This window comes from Leptosomus discolor, chromosome Z (assembly GCF_034619465.1).
Source record: "Leptosomus discolor isolate bLepDis1 chromosome Z, bLepDis1.hap2, whole genome shotgun sequence".
In the NCBI taxonomy this organism is placed as follows: Eukaryota; Metazoa; Chordata; class Aves; order Leptosomiformes; family Leptosomidae; genus Leptosomus; species Leptosomus discolor.
The window spans coordinates 89,820,629-89,833,856 of NC_141419.1; the positions used below are offsets into that span (position 1 = coordinate 89,820,629).

Sequence of the window (13,228 nt, forward strand, 5' to 3'; positions counted from 1 at the left end):
ATATTTCATCAACTTGCCACGTCTTCCCTTTGCTGCTCATGACAAACAGATCTGAAATGTCATGTATTTCACTACCAGCACACAAAGGAAATAAGAAAAACCTATTCTAACCAGAAGCTGAAATGGTAGTACCATCTTTAGGAAATGCATGATATTTTAGCTTTCTGTCATACACGAGGAAACATAAACACCTATAAAATGTCATGCATTTGCAGTCATAAGTGAACTCGTGTAAACATTTAGTTGAAAGATGCATGAGATTCCATCCTTTTGCCATATTCACAAAGCTGCATAATAAATTTGGGGGCAAACTATTTCGTGGTTTGCTTCATCTTTAGGAGACAAGACTATCAATTAAGCAGATCTGCAGACACTCCTACACTTGGACAAGCTTTTTTTCTCTCGCTATTCCTCGATGAAGCACTGTAACGCACCAGACTTTGCTTAGAGATGCAGCAATTTCGCTGACGTTCAGGAAACCCCCAGTGGAAAGCTGGAGTTGAAGTTCTAGCGGTCACCTCCTACAGGATCAGTTTTAAGAGCCCTGAACTGCAGAAGGCTGGCCTCCCATGCCTTTCATCCTTGCTTACCAACGCTTCAGCCATCTGCTCTCTGTGGCAACAGGGACCAAGCTCAAAATACTAACCCAGGTCTGAACAAGCTCAGATTGCTGCTGCTGCAACCTAAAACAGTCCCCACGTGTCCCTTCTTTCTTTCTTTCTTTCAGAAAAGAAAGTCAGGGAAGAAAAAGCAGGCATTAACCAGAGTGCCAGCAAAGATGACTTGTACAACCAGTAGCTCATTTAAGGCCACAGCTGATTAAGAAATCTATTACAGGGATCCCTTGTCTTCTTCTCTGAAGGGCATACAGTATTTTATTTTATTTTTGAAGGTAATACTTGGTTTATTTCCATAGACATGAGCAGAAGGGTTCTTTCACAACGAAATGGCTCTTTATGTAAATGCTGACCGTAAGAAAACTCCCTGGAAAGCAGATATTGCTTTGATGGCTTTGCCAATTACTATGAGACAGGTTGGAAGCTCTTCCCCCAGCAGAGATGTTGCTGCTCCCAGCTCTGTCTCTGACCTGCTATGGGACCATGTCATCTTTTACCTCTTTGTCTCGGTTTCCTTCTCTGCTAAACCAAAAGAAACGGTATTCTGCCTTGCAAGTTCATTGGGATGTCTGGGTGAAAATCACAGAACAGAGACAAAGTGTTTTGTACAGATATATAATACACAAACAGCACCTTCTCCCTGGTGTTTCTAGAGATGCTGGGATAAGAAAACTCCATTGTCTAGCTCTGATTTCTGAATTTCAAATATGGCAAACAGGGCTGAAATTTCATGTATTTTCTTTACCATTCCCATATCATTTTCTTTACAGACTCTCATGTTTGAGTTGCTTCACTGGGAAGAGAAGCTCTTTTGAGGGTAAAATTTAAAATAGCTGCAGGTACCTCTTGTCGGTGCTGTAGAAATGGAGAAAATGTGAGGTTACCGTGTGACATTAGCACAGAACTAGTAATTCTGAAGCACATTTTCAAGAAAACCAAAACAATAAGAACACTGAAAAACAAAGACACACAGCCTCTCCTAGACCCCGTGGAGAATGGATTTCTGCTTTATTTTAGTGCAATTGTCTGGCTAAAGGGGAAATTAGTACATGCAGAGCTGGGACTTTGTTAAAAGTCACCTTTGCTTTCATGGGAGCTGAGCACCTGCTGGCCCTGATGCTTGCTTTTTTAAAAAAAAGAGTTGTTGAGAGAGTCAAAAGCCTCGCAGTAGTTTCTTAATATATAAAATATGATTTCCACTAAGTTCAACACAGTGGTAAGAACTGAGAAGTTGCATCCAGAGGGTGGCATTGGCATCAGCTGGAGGAAAACAGATCAATGCCGCCACACTGATGTGCAACCACAGTGATGTGCAACCAAGCATACAGCAGACAGGATGGGAACAGTCTAAACTAGGAAGCAGCCTAAAGTCTTACATTTCTCCTTGCCTCAGATTTCCTATGTCTGGGTGTGGGTGGTTACCCATCAACAACACTGCATCAAACCCACTGAGCTACACTCAAGGATGCTTATCTCTGTACCTGACTTTGCATGGAGACCTCAGTGGGATTTAGGCATATGAACATGGCCCATCATGCCCACTCCAACAAACGATGACTATTCTCAGCTCCTAAATTGGGAGCTCCTAAATTAAGCTTTAAGAAAGCAAGTATCCCCACACCTTGCAAGTGTGAGCCTTATGTAATACGGATCTGAACACACGTTTCCACCTACAGAAAGGAATGCAGGTTTGCAAGGGATTTGGTAAGAAATACGCAATGGCAAAAATTCAGATTTCCCTGGTGATCCCGAAATACCTTTTAGATTTATTCCCTCTGCATCCATAGCACAATATAACATTTCATCAAAATGCAATAAAATTCACCAAAGAGCAGGTCTCAAAGATACAGATTTCCTTCCAGATACTCACTTGCTTGTGAGATGAGTCTTGGGAGTAATCCCAAGCTCTCCAAAGAGAGTAACAAAGACGTTGGCGTCGGTTCCTGCTCCCCGGACATCTCCTGTCACTGTCACCACCTCGTAAACTGTGGAAGCAGAAAAAAAAGATCAGGACAGCAGGAGAAATCCCCCACCCTAGACATTATAGATCGAAGTCATCCTCAAGCCTGAACTAAAATACAGACCCCAGAGACGGGTCTCTGCATCCATCACCAAAACAAACCCGTCTCTTGCTCACGGTGCAGTCACTGCTAAGGACTAGTGAAACAGTCAACACAACTGATGAAAATCATCACTAAAACTGCTGGAGACACTTTACGTAGGGAGAGAGGGATTGAGTTAGGACAGATTTTGCTGAAAATAAAACCCTGAACACATCGCCTCTCCTACCGTAATGCATGTGCATGTATTACATATAACGGATGAATTTATGTGAGGTGTTAGAGTAAAGCTGTTGAGCCATTTTTCATTTAAGCACATGCCAATGCAGTGCACGCTTTCATGTTTGCTCTGATAATATATTGTATGAAGCTGAGAAATCACTACAGCCAGAAAGGTTTCATTTCAGTTGTTCTGAAGACTTCACCAAAGACCAAATGGTAAATCACAATGAGAATAAGGTAGGAAAACACTAAAATTAGACTCTAAAAGCTCTGTCAATTTACCTTTCTAAGTAGTAGATTGAGTGGCGGCTTTATCACCACACGTTGATATCTTCTTGGGAGACACTCAAGTTAAAAATAGCCTTTTACTCAAGTGGAGAAAGGTATGACAAGATCCAATGGCCAGAAAGTAGAGCTAGATAAATTCAAATTACAGTAAGACACACATTTCTTAAGCAGGATGATGAGTGAATTTACAACAAGACTTAAGGCTTGAAAACAGATTACCTTTCTGAAGGACATGTCTTGGTTGGCTCAGTACAGAAGGAACTGGAAGAAATTATAAAACTTTGTCCGTGGCCAGACTAAGCATCCTGATGGGCCTTTTTGGCTTTAGAACACGTGGTGGTATTAGCTAATAACAATATTTCAGTCTCAGTCCCATAAGCTGGAGGAAAGGCTAAACTTTCATTGTATCATCTCACACAGCCTGGCTGGTAAGTGTGTGATTTCTCACACCTAATGCTGCAAAAATGTCTTTCTTCATGGGTGCATCAGAATTGTTATGTATTTTGTTAGTGCTCATCTTTTCCTCACTACATCACATATATAATCAAAAGAGACAAAAATTTACTGAGGCTCTACTCAGTATCAAACATTTTTGCCCGCTAACAGTCTTCCCTCAAAGCATCACAGAGAAGAAATCAGATCAGCATTTTATCTGAAAAGCATGGAGGCAGGGTGCTAAGGCAAAACCCAGGCCACTCATGTAAAACTGATTAGAAACTACTCCTCCTTTCCAGTGGTTCTGTTGCATTGAGACAGAAAAAAAATACCATGATATTTTCCTAACCTCACCTTTCCATGAATGTAAATAGGACAGAAAGGAGACTTTATTGTAATAAATACAGTAACTTACGATCTGTGCTCGGCTAGATTTTAAGAATCCCTTGGCTTGGCGTATTTCATTTATGGGCTCAAAGTAAGAGGAGATTTCTTTGCAAAAAAAAAGGATATGAAATCCACAGCTTGCACATGAGTAATACATATGAACAGTGTTTTCATTTCACCTTCCTCCTGTTAGCACTCACACATGCCAACGGGAGATGCTTGGCATAGCACCAAGAGACAGATGACGTCCTCTCATTAGCCATTAACAGGAGGAAGACTCTTAACTGTCCCTGCTCCAGTGATTCACCACTGGTTGCTTCATGGTTTTCAGCTCTGTATTGACTGATTTGGAAACAGCGAGCTTATGTCATTAAGTTATAATATTGCTGGCATTGCCAAAGTGGCAGTTATAGCTGAGCATCCCTCTGCAAGATTTCATTCAGGAAAAGAGCCTTTAAGACATCATCCCCCGCCCCTCTCCCCACAGAGGCTGAGCAAAATTTGGCCCTGTCCCTGTTTCCAGGGGGTGAGGTCAAGTTGTGCCTAGCTTTGTGCCACCAGGCGCATAGACAAAGACATTTTTCCTGTGAAAAGGAAGGAAAATAAGTCATCACAACTCTCCATTAGTTCCCAGAGACCTTTCAAAAGCTCAGGCAGGATTTTGAGTGTGGATTTTTTTACTGCTAGGGCTTATATGTGGCACGCAGAATCTGTCATGTTACATCTGCCCATGTTACATCAGGTGAAACCCATTCCTGAATTGGTCTGCTGCACCTCTACAGGTATTGACATTACCTCATCTATACATCTAACCTTAATTTCCTTACAGAAGATGTGAGTCAGACTGATCTACTTCTACTTTCCAACTCCTAACAAATGAGATGATGGGATACAAGGAAATTGTATAAAACAACACCATCAACAAGCCACAATATCCCCCCCTCAAAAATCAAAACCCTTCTCTAATTCCCACAGTGGGAGTCTCACAGTTACAAGAAAACACGGGCCATGAGTACGTAAAACTTCGCTCTTTAGGTTCACAACTCCAAATTCAGCCTCCACACACTGCAGCAAGCAGGCAGCACAAGAGTGAGCAGTTTTTACTGGGACAGATGTGCTGAGCCCTCCCAAGTAGCGCATGTCATCACCGAGCAGACGCTGTGGTTAGCAACATTTTAATTAACTGTGCACAGAGGGACAAAAAGAGGGGCTGGGTTGGTGACACCAGCATGTCACCACATCTGACAAGTGCCACAGGGAAGAGGAAAGGAGCCCCGCCACCCCTCTTCCAGCACTACAGCTGTGTGGCCAGCTGTGCAAGCAAATGATGTCTCAGCTTTATGGGGCCCATGACTTCTTTTACAGGAAGAAAATATACGTTTAATACTAATATTGATGATAGCTCTTTCTGGAAAGGACACCTGGAGACAAACGCAGCTTATTTGGCCACTTCCATCGAAGGCATCAAAGTTCAGCTGCCTGGATCCAGGTTTCTTTCCTTCCTTTGCGTTTCATTTATTTTCTATCAGCCACTGACAGCTGGTGAGTGTCGTCTGTGCTGAGGACATCTCTGCAGCTTGAGGACTCAGCACACAGGAAAGGCTACTGTGGTAGCTGGGGTGGAGGAACAGGCAGCATTTCGTGCCCCAGAGCCCTTTGCTGGGAACAGCATCTGTGATATAAGATGACAAGAACTGTAGCCTAGTAACATTTCTGAACAGACCCAGGAGTTTGCTCCTGAATAATTGGATATTCTGGCTTTGAGAGAACATGTCCAGCCTTAGCAAATCCCAAGCATAAACATCTTGTACTATATGATTAGGGACAATAAAGCCAAATTAGCTGGAAAGCTTGAAATTGGATTTCTGTGGAAGTCACGCTTCTAACCAAGGGTGGAATCTGGGCTAGAAAGATCAATTTTCCTAGTTCAGTGTCTCAGCTGTGAAGGGGAAGTTTGAGAAAATACAGAGGTTAAATGTCTCAAATATCATATGTTTTTCATCACATAAGCTAGGTCTTCCCTTCCCACAAAGTCCATTCCTTTATTTTGGGTTGGTCTCTAACCTTCTCCTCATTTTGAGTCCCTATTTTTCAAATCCCTCTCTACCACTCAAGAGATCTGAATTGCCTACTGACGATCTACCTCCGTCACTGTTGTGAATATTCTCAGGATCATCGGCATTAATGCCCACCAAAGGTTTGCCTCTATATTGCAAAGATGCCAGTGGTTAAAATCCCTCCACTGATGGAAAATATCTACCCAAATTCTACAGAATCTCCCAATTAATTTTTAACAGTGGCACTGTGTAAATAAGTTTGGACACCTGTTTATTCACTTTCCTTATCTTCCTCCTGCATCAGTTTCACATGGAATATATGCTCATTAATAGGAAAAAGTTTTTAAAAAATCTATTCAGTTTATATTGTCAAATGGAAGGTTAAAAAAAAAAAAAACCACCAAACCCCGAAACAATATTGTATGCAAAGTAATGAAATACAAAGATTGCTATTTTCCCATCAATTTGACAATGGTGCACTCAGTCAGTTTAAGATTTCTTTCGGGGCTGTTGTTTGGTCCAACAACTAAAGACAAACTAGCAAAGTTTTTCAGGATAGGAATGACATTTTGGCGTATCACTTCAGATTTGGCTGCATCCTACTGTTGTCCCACAAGCTGGGTCCAGTACCCAGTGTGCAATAAGCCAAACGTACACACAGGGCTGAGATATTTATTTATTTCAATTCTGCACAGAAAAGGGTGCTAGGCGGAAATTCCACAAAGCTAGCACACCTCCTCTTTTCACTTTACAGTGTTTATACACTTTATGGTTACCTAACTTACTTAATTACTACTCATGCTCAGAAGGTGCTTGTTGTTGTGCTGTCTACTCTAAAATGAAAAATATAAACTAAATTAATTAGCTTACAGATTTACAAGGATTTTTTTTCTTCAGAAAGTATTTTTTACTGATTAGTTGTCCTTGCCTAGATTACACTTATCAGTACAAACAAGCAAGACCATCTTGTGGTACTTTCCATGGACATTTCTTTTTTGTCAGTCTGTTCTTATTCAAGTCGTAAGTAAGGCATGCATTGCTGATAAACCGCTTGGTTCATCACACAAAACAACAGGCCTTGAGCCTTGTGAAAAACAGGACCGGAGTCTGGGAAAATAGGACAAAGCTTGGGAAAAGAATCCTTGCTGATAGATCGCCTGGTCCATCAAACAAAACAATAGGCCCCAAGTCTTGTGAAAAACACGACCAGGATCTTGTGAAAAACAGGGCAGAAAACAGGGCCAAACGTGGGAAAGAGAAGAAAGGAAAAATTCCGCTGAAAAAGAAGGAAAGAAAAAATTTTCCTTGCTTGCTGTACATCACTACTATTTAGACTCCTTCTCAATGGAAGCAATCATTGAATGTAAATAAAGAGAGAATCCACAGGGATTTTACGGTTACCCCTGTAGTTTCCAAGTCCATCCACAAAGTCTTCCTCTTCCCTTAATGGTTTATGAGATGTCAGTACATAGTGGTTTTTCTTTTAGCTGTCTGATATCGTTGAGAGTTATAGTGTGGAACCTTTAAGCTTCTCAAAGACATCTGCTCTTGAAGTGGAGTTTGGGAGGGCTGGTTCTACCCCATTGACATGCCCTCCACAGAATCAGCTGAGAGACCAAGTCTTAAGCAGACACTGCAATGTTTTACCAGCTGCACACCTCAAGATTTTCTGGTTTTCCCATCTTAGTCAGCAGGACTTGAAATATGAACTTTATTCAGAGCTTTGCAATAACTTTTGCCTTCCAAGATGTGAAAAACAACTCTTTATATGTATTCCTGCTGGTCTTACACATTTAGATGTACTTTGGCAGAGATCTCTTAGCCTCTCCATGCATGGATATCTTTGCACCCACCAGACCCCTATTTCCTTCTTGGTGAAACACAAGGTACAAGCCATGACGTTCCAATGTCCTTGTGCCAAATATTGGCATTGGTCATCCACTCCCTTCAAACGTGAACAGGATGCCCCAAATATCTGTGCCTCTTCACCTAAGTTACTGCTGGGTCATGTCATTAAGCCAGTGTTAAGATGTTCCTGCCCATCTGTGCTACTCCTTGATGCTTTTCCTACCGGTGTTGGCTGAGTTCATTGCACACCATGGCTAGAGAAGCCCCACCAAGAGGTTGCAAAAGCAAAAGGGATAGTGCTGGATCCCAATTTGAACATCTCCTGATGCATGGGCCACTGCTCACAGTAAGAGACGTACGTTTAGGTGCTTTTAATTGGCAAACAATCTCACCCCCAAGGTCAAGATAAATCTATTCTGAGTGCCTAGAACATGGCCAAGTTACAGTTATCTACAGTGTTAGTATAAGAATGCTTGACCAGGCCAGTCTCCAAATCTTGCTTTTCTCCCGGTGGGCCAGGCAGAGTCAATACAAACTTTTAGTACAGCCACTGATACAGACTCTGTTCTTCCAAATATTATCTCAATCAAGTGGAATTTAGTTCACTTATCTCATCCAGTAGATATTGAATCCCCAGCTGACTCCAGTGTTCAGCTATCTGGCATGAAGACTTTGAAAACCGGTGAAAGTTTCAGCAAGCTAGACTGAACGGATTTGCTATGGACTGCAAACCTATTACTGCTTTTCATGGGCATATACACAGCCAATAAAGAAAATAACAGACACTGAAAATAAGCATTCAAAAACGGTCATTTCAAGCGCAAGATACAGGCAGCATAAAATCTGTATCAAGTTACATTGCAGAGTCGCTGGAAGAACTTACATCCGTTTCCCTGTCTTGCAGAAAGAGCTGATACTATAAACCCATCTATTCCATGGCCTGAGTAGAGAAACACTCATTTCGAAATGGTTGCTAAAATTATTGTAAAGCTGTAAAGACTGTGTCCTGGTTTGGGCTAAACCAGAACTAATTCTGTTCTGGTGCTTTAACTTTTCAGTCAGGTCTCCTCTAACCAACGGCACTCTCTGAAACAGCAGCACGTTTTCCCAGCCAGGGACTGCTCCAGCAGTGCCAACCCCTGATGGTCACAGCCAGCACCAAGGAACGGGATGCAGAGAGGCCCTGCCTGGGACTGGTTCTTGGAGCGACCGAGGTCACTGCTGAGTCTTGTGCCCGTGTTGGGGTGCGGGAGGGAAAAGGGTCACCAGCCCGAAAAAGGTCACCCCTGCAGGGAGGAGCGAACCGGCCAGGGGACCCAAACCTGACCCACAGAGTGTTCCACCCCACGGACGGCACGGTCAGTGTAAAGCTGAGGGGTCACCAGGGTCAATCTCTCTTCTTCGATGGCCGACACCTGAGGAGGGCTCTGTCTGTCCTTCTGTTGTCGGTCCTGACCCGTGCGTCCCTGAATCCAGGGCCTGAGTCCAGCTCCTGCATCCCATCCCTGTCTGCTGCCCAGTCCAGCCTGGGACTGCCCCAGTGCCAGCCCTGCAGTGTGCTGGGGAAATGTCGTCATCGGGGAGGGGGGGGGGAGCTGGGTTTGGTATTGGTGTTGTATTGATTTGTATATAGTTGTACATACTGTACATATTTCATTATTTTATTATTTTCATTATTATATTTTTATTGTTATTGTTTCATTAAAGCTGTTTCAGTTTTCTTTTCCAAACTGTAAAGTCTCTCTCTCCTGTTGTTCTCTCTCCTTTTTCCTTTTGGGAGGGGAGAGGGGTTAATAGAGAGATTCTGTTAGTGGCCGGCCCAGCCTCAACCCGTGACAGACTGACAAGTGGAGACTGAGGTCCTCTAGCTAAGAGCACGCAAAATTCCTTTAGCTCTACAAGGAAGGAATATCCTCAGGGCAGAAGATTGCTTTGGCTGAAAAATTCAAGGTTTTTTTGACTCCCGACAACATGGGACTGCTTAGCACCAATTACGGCAGTGACTGCAGATCCCTTCAGGTCCTGTTCTCATATGGTGAACAAGGAGAACTGAGCTGGAGCTCATGACAGTGCCTAACTGTTGTCTAGCAAGAGTGGCCACTGGTGGAAAAAAACCTAAGGGTTATGTCACAAGAATGATTAAACAGGTGGAGTAAGAGAGTGAAGCTACTGAGGAGTCATCGAAGAGTTTGGGTAAGGAAGAGGGAAAGCAGAAACGAGAGCTGACCTGTGCTGGGAGCATGGGCAGGGGAACAGAGGGGGTGAAATCTCCAAGGTGGCTGCAGACGTGAAACATCCCAGTGTGTACATAAGCACCGGTGTCCTGGAGCCGGCCACCCTCCAGTATCTCTGCCTTTTACTCCTCCCTGAGGTGATCTATCACATACCATCATACACCACACCCACGGCAAACATCATCTCCCTCATCACCAACTGCTTCCTCAGATCTGCAAACCCGTATCTCCAGGCTGCATCCCCACAAGGTGAGCAAGAGCTAAATCCTCCTACACCAAAGCAGTGGAAGAAACCGTCAAGATGCGGTCTTCATCTTGAGTATAAACCCAAACCAACACAAACTGCTTTGAAGCTGTGGCTATCAGAGGCACCTTCAGGTGCATCCCTTTAGCAGGATGCATTTACCTCAGCAGCAGTAATGGTTGTTTGCACTTCGTCAAATTTCCTGTTGGCAATTCGCTGATTATTCTCAATATTCACTTAATGTTGATTCATGCAAAGCACCAATCACTCTGGCTCCTACAGATGCACTTCAGCATATGTTTGCCTTGGAGCACCTGAAGAGCACCTTGACATTTATGCAAAATACTTGGAAGATTTTAAGAGTCTGTGCTGACTGTTGCATGTTGTTTGCCAAAATGATGCTCTATGTACTTGAACACACCAGTTAAATACTTACTGTGTTTACAGTTTGTTATCAGGACCATCCTTTACCCACAGTGAAGATGGGCCTTTGAAATCAGCGATTGTTTGTTTTTACCAAGCCACAATTTGGACAATCATCTCTCGTCATACACAAAATGAGTCCAACTCTTCTTTCATTCACTCTGGGGCAAATCCTGACTAACTCCATTGACTTGGGCATGATGACTTTGGATTCATACTGGCAAAACTCTAAACAGATTTGGTCCTCACACACTATGAGAGATTGCTTTTCCTTTACAGGCTTTAGTGGAAGCAGCTTTTGGGGCTGGCATGGATGCCAAATTAATTATTCAAAGCAAAAGAGAGGGAATTTTTTCCATGAATATTTGGACCAGTTGCATACTGTTATACATTTTGCTATTCATAGATTATACAAAGAGTTGCAGAATTAGTAGTATCTTGCATTTTGAGACACTTCATGGACATGAATTAGGGAAGTTTCCTGCAAACTTACCACTAATACACACAAATAGCATTATCTTGAGCTCTGGAACATCATTTATCTCTTAAAAGATAAATCCATAGCTGAATACTGTCACGCCTGTTCCCACAGGCAGAGCAATTGTGGTTTTACCTCATCAGCTATTGCAAAATCAACATTTCATTCTCGTGCACAGTAGGAAGCCAAACTTCATTCATCTGATGCTTCAGCTATCACTTAAACATACTTTTGCCTTAGCACCACCACAAAAAACATCTCAGTTCTTTGCTGGAACAGCAAAGCAGAACTAGTTTAGCAATCGACATCTTTGTTATTCAAGTTTAGATTGTGCTGGAGGAAAATACTGTGCCTCAGGGGAGAGAAATGTTTTCGAGAAAAAGCTGTTCCATTTCCTTCATTATCTTTTGGACACAAGGAGGACTTGCCAGGACACGAGTTGTCTCTGAATCACAACTGTGGACAAGAACATTAGACATTGCTGTCCAGTGGGAAGTGTACAATACAGCCTGGGTAAAGTGTGATTTTGATTTCACCTGCAGCACCAAGCAAAGTCTGTGAGAGAGCCATGTGTCTGCAGAACGCAACTGGAAGCAATTCTATCAGGTCACCAGATTCAAACAAGAGCCCCACTTTCGTCAAGTTGTCCAGGCAGCAGGGCAACCAAGACCAAGGTGGGATGCTCTCCTTGCTGCCAGCCCTGACCCCCAATACCCAGGTAAGTGGAAGAGCAATATCACCAAAGACCTTTTTTTTTTGCTGACATCCCCAGTATCCTTGGCCTGGAGATATCGCAGGTGTTGGATGCTGGATGTTCCCTGACAGGAGCAAGGCAAGACATATCTCATCATTTGTTTCCGGGGAATGGCTGAGTTGTTTTTGCAGAGAAAAACACACTGACAACGACATGTTTCAAAACCGCTCGGCCTGAGGCAGAGAATCCAGCAGGATCGTGTTCACGAGTCAACAGCTGGCAAAGCCACCGGCAGGCGAGGACCGTATGATGCCATGAGCAAGCACAGCGGCCCCACGGCGGGCACACCACCTGCAAGCCGGAGGGTGACACTGCACCCTCTGTAGATTTCAGCTGAGGAACCAGCACCTTTTGGTCCTGAGACCCAATTTCCAGCTGCATTTCAGGTTGACACATGGCTTAAGCAGGGAGTGATACCTGTCAGAAGCTTTTTATAAACACAAATTGTGTGTGTTACATTATTTACACGCACATTGTTAGTGTCATTATGAATTAATCATAAGTCCACGACTTAATCATTCATGACAGACAGCTACTACTATCCAATCAGCACCTTAGAAAACACTTTAAAAAAAAACCCCTACAAATATGAATGGATACAAACTGTGACCTTCCTACCTCTTCCTTCCTTGCAAATATCTCCTGATTAACACTTGCAACTCATAGAGCAAGCCTGATAGAGATACTACTGTGATACAGACGTCTATAAAACGGAGGACAACAAACTGACCTGGAAAAACACAGTGGATCTGAACATCAGGGGGCGAAGTGCCAAAAGGACCAAGAGTTTCTAACAGCCACATCCGATTGCAGCAACGATGAACAACCACTTTGTGGTAGGTGTCCAGTGAGTCTTGCAATGCATACAAATCCATCAACGAAAGACACAATTACTATTTTCAGGCTGGTTTGTGTGTTGCCACTCAAGTATTTGTGAGATTGTGTTACACAACAGTGTCCAGCAAGGAAGAAAAACCAAAAGCAGATAAAAACCCTTCTGACAATGCTTGGGGAAACATCTGCACCAGCAAGGCACTGAAAATAAGCAAATATTTGTTGAGGCAGCAATATTCAGCCAAGAGGAGGCCTTAACCAGACAAAAAGTATGTCATGAATCTGGAAGTTATGTCCTGGTCACGTCCTAAACAGTTGACACAGAACCCCCCAGTAAATCATAGCAT

General features: G+C 43.1%; 1 protein-coding gene across 1 annotated transcript in view; it reads right to left on the reverse strand.

Annotated features, from left to right (window-relative positions):
- Positions 1 to 12,922, reverse strand: part of LOXHD1 (lipoxygenase homology PLAT domains 1) — a 140,747-nt gene extending 127,825 nt beyond the window's left edge. The window contains exons 1-2 of the mRNA XM_086480188.1: positions 12,778 to 12,922; positions 2,488 to 2,602 (exon numbers count right to left, since the gene is read on the reverse strand). Coding sequence (XP_086336314.1) covers positions 2,488 to 2,602; positions 12,778 to 12,922 — 260 coding nt within the window. The remainder of the gene's footprint in view (positions 1 to 2,487; positions 2,603 to 12,777) is intronic.
- Positions 12,923 to 13,228: the final 306 nt, after the last annotated feature.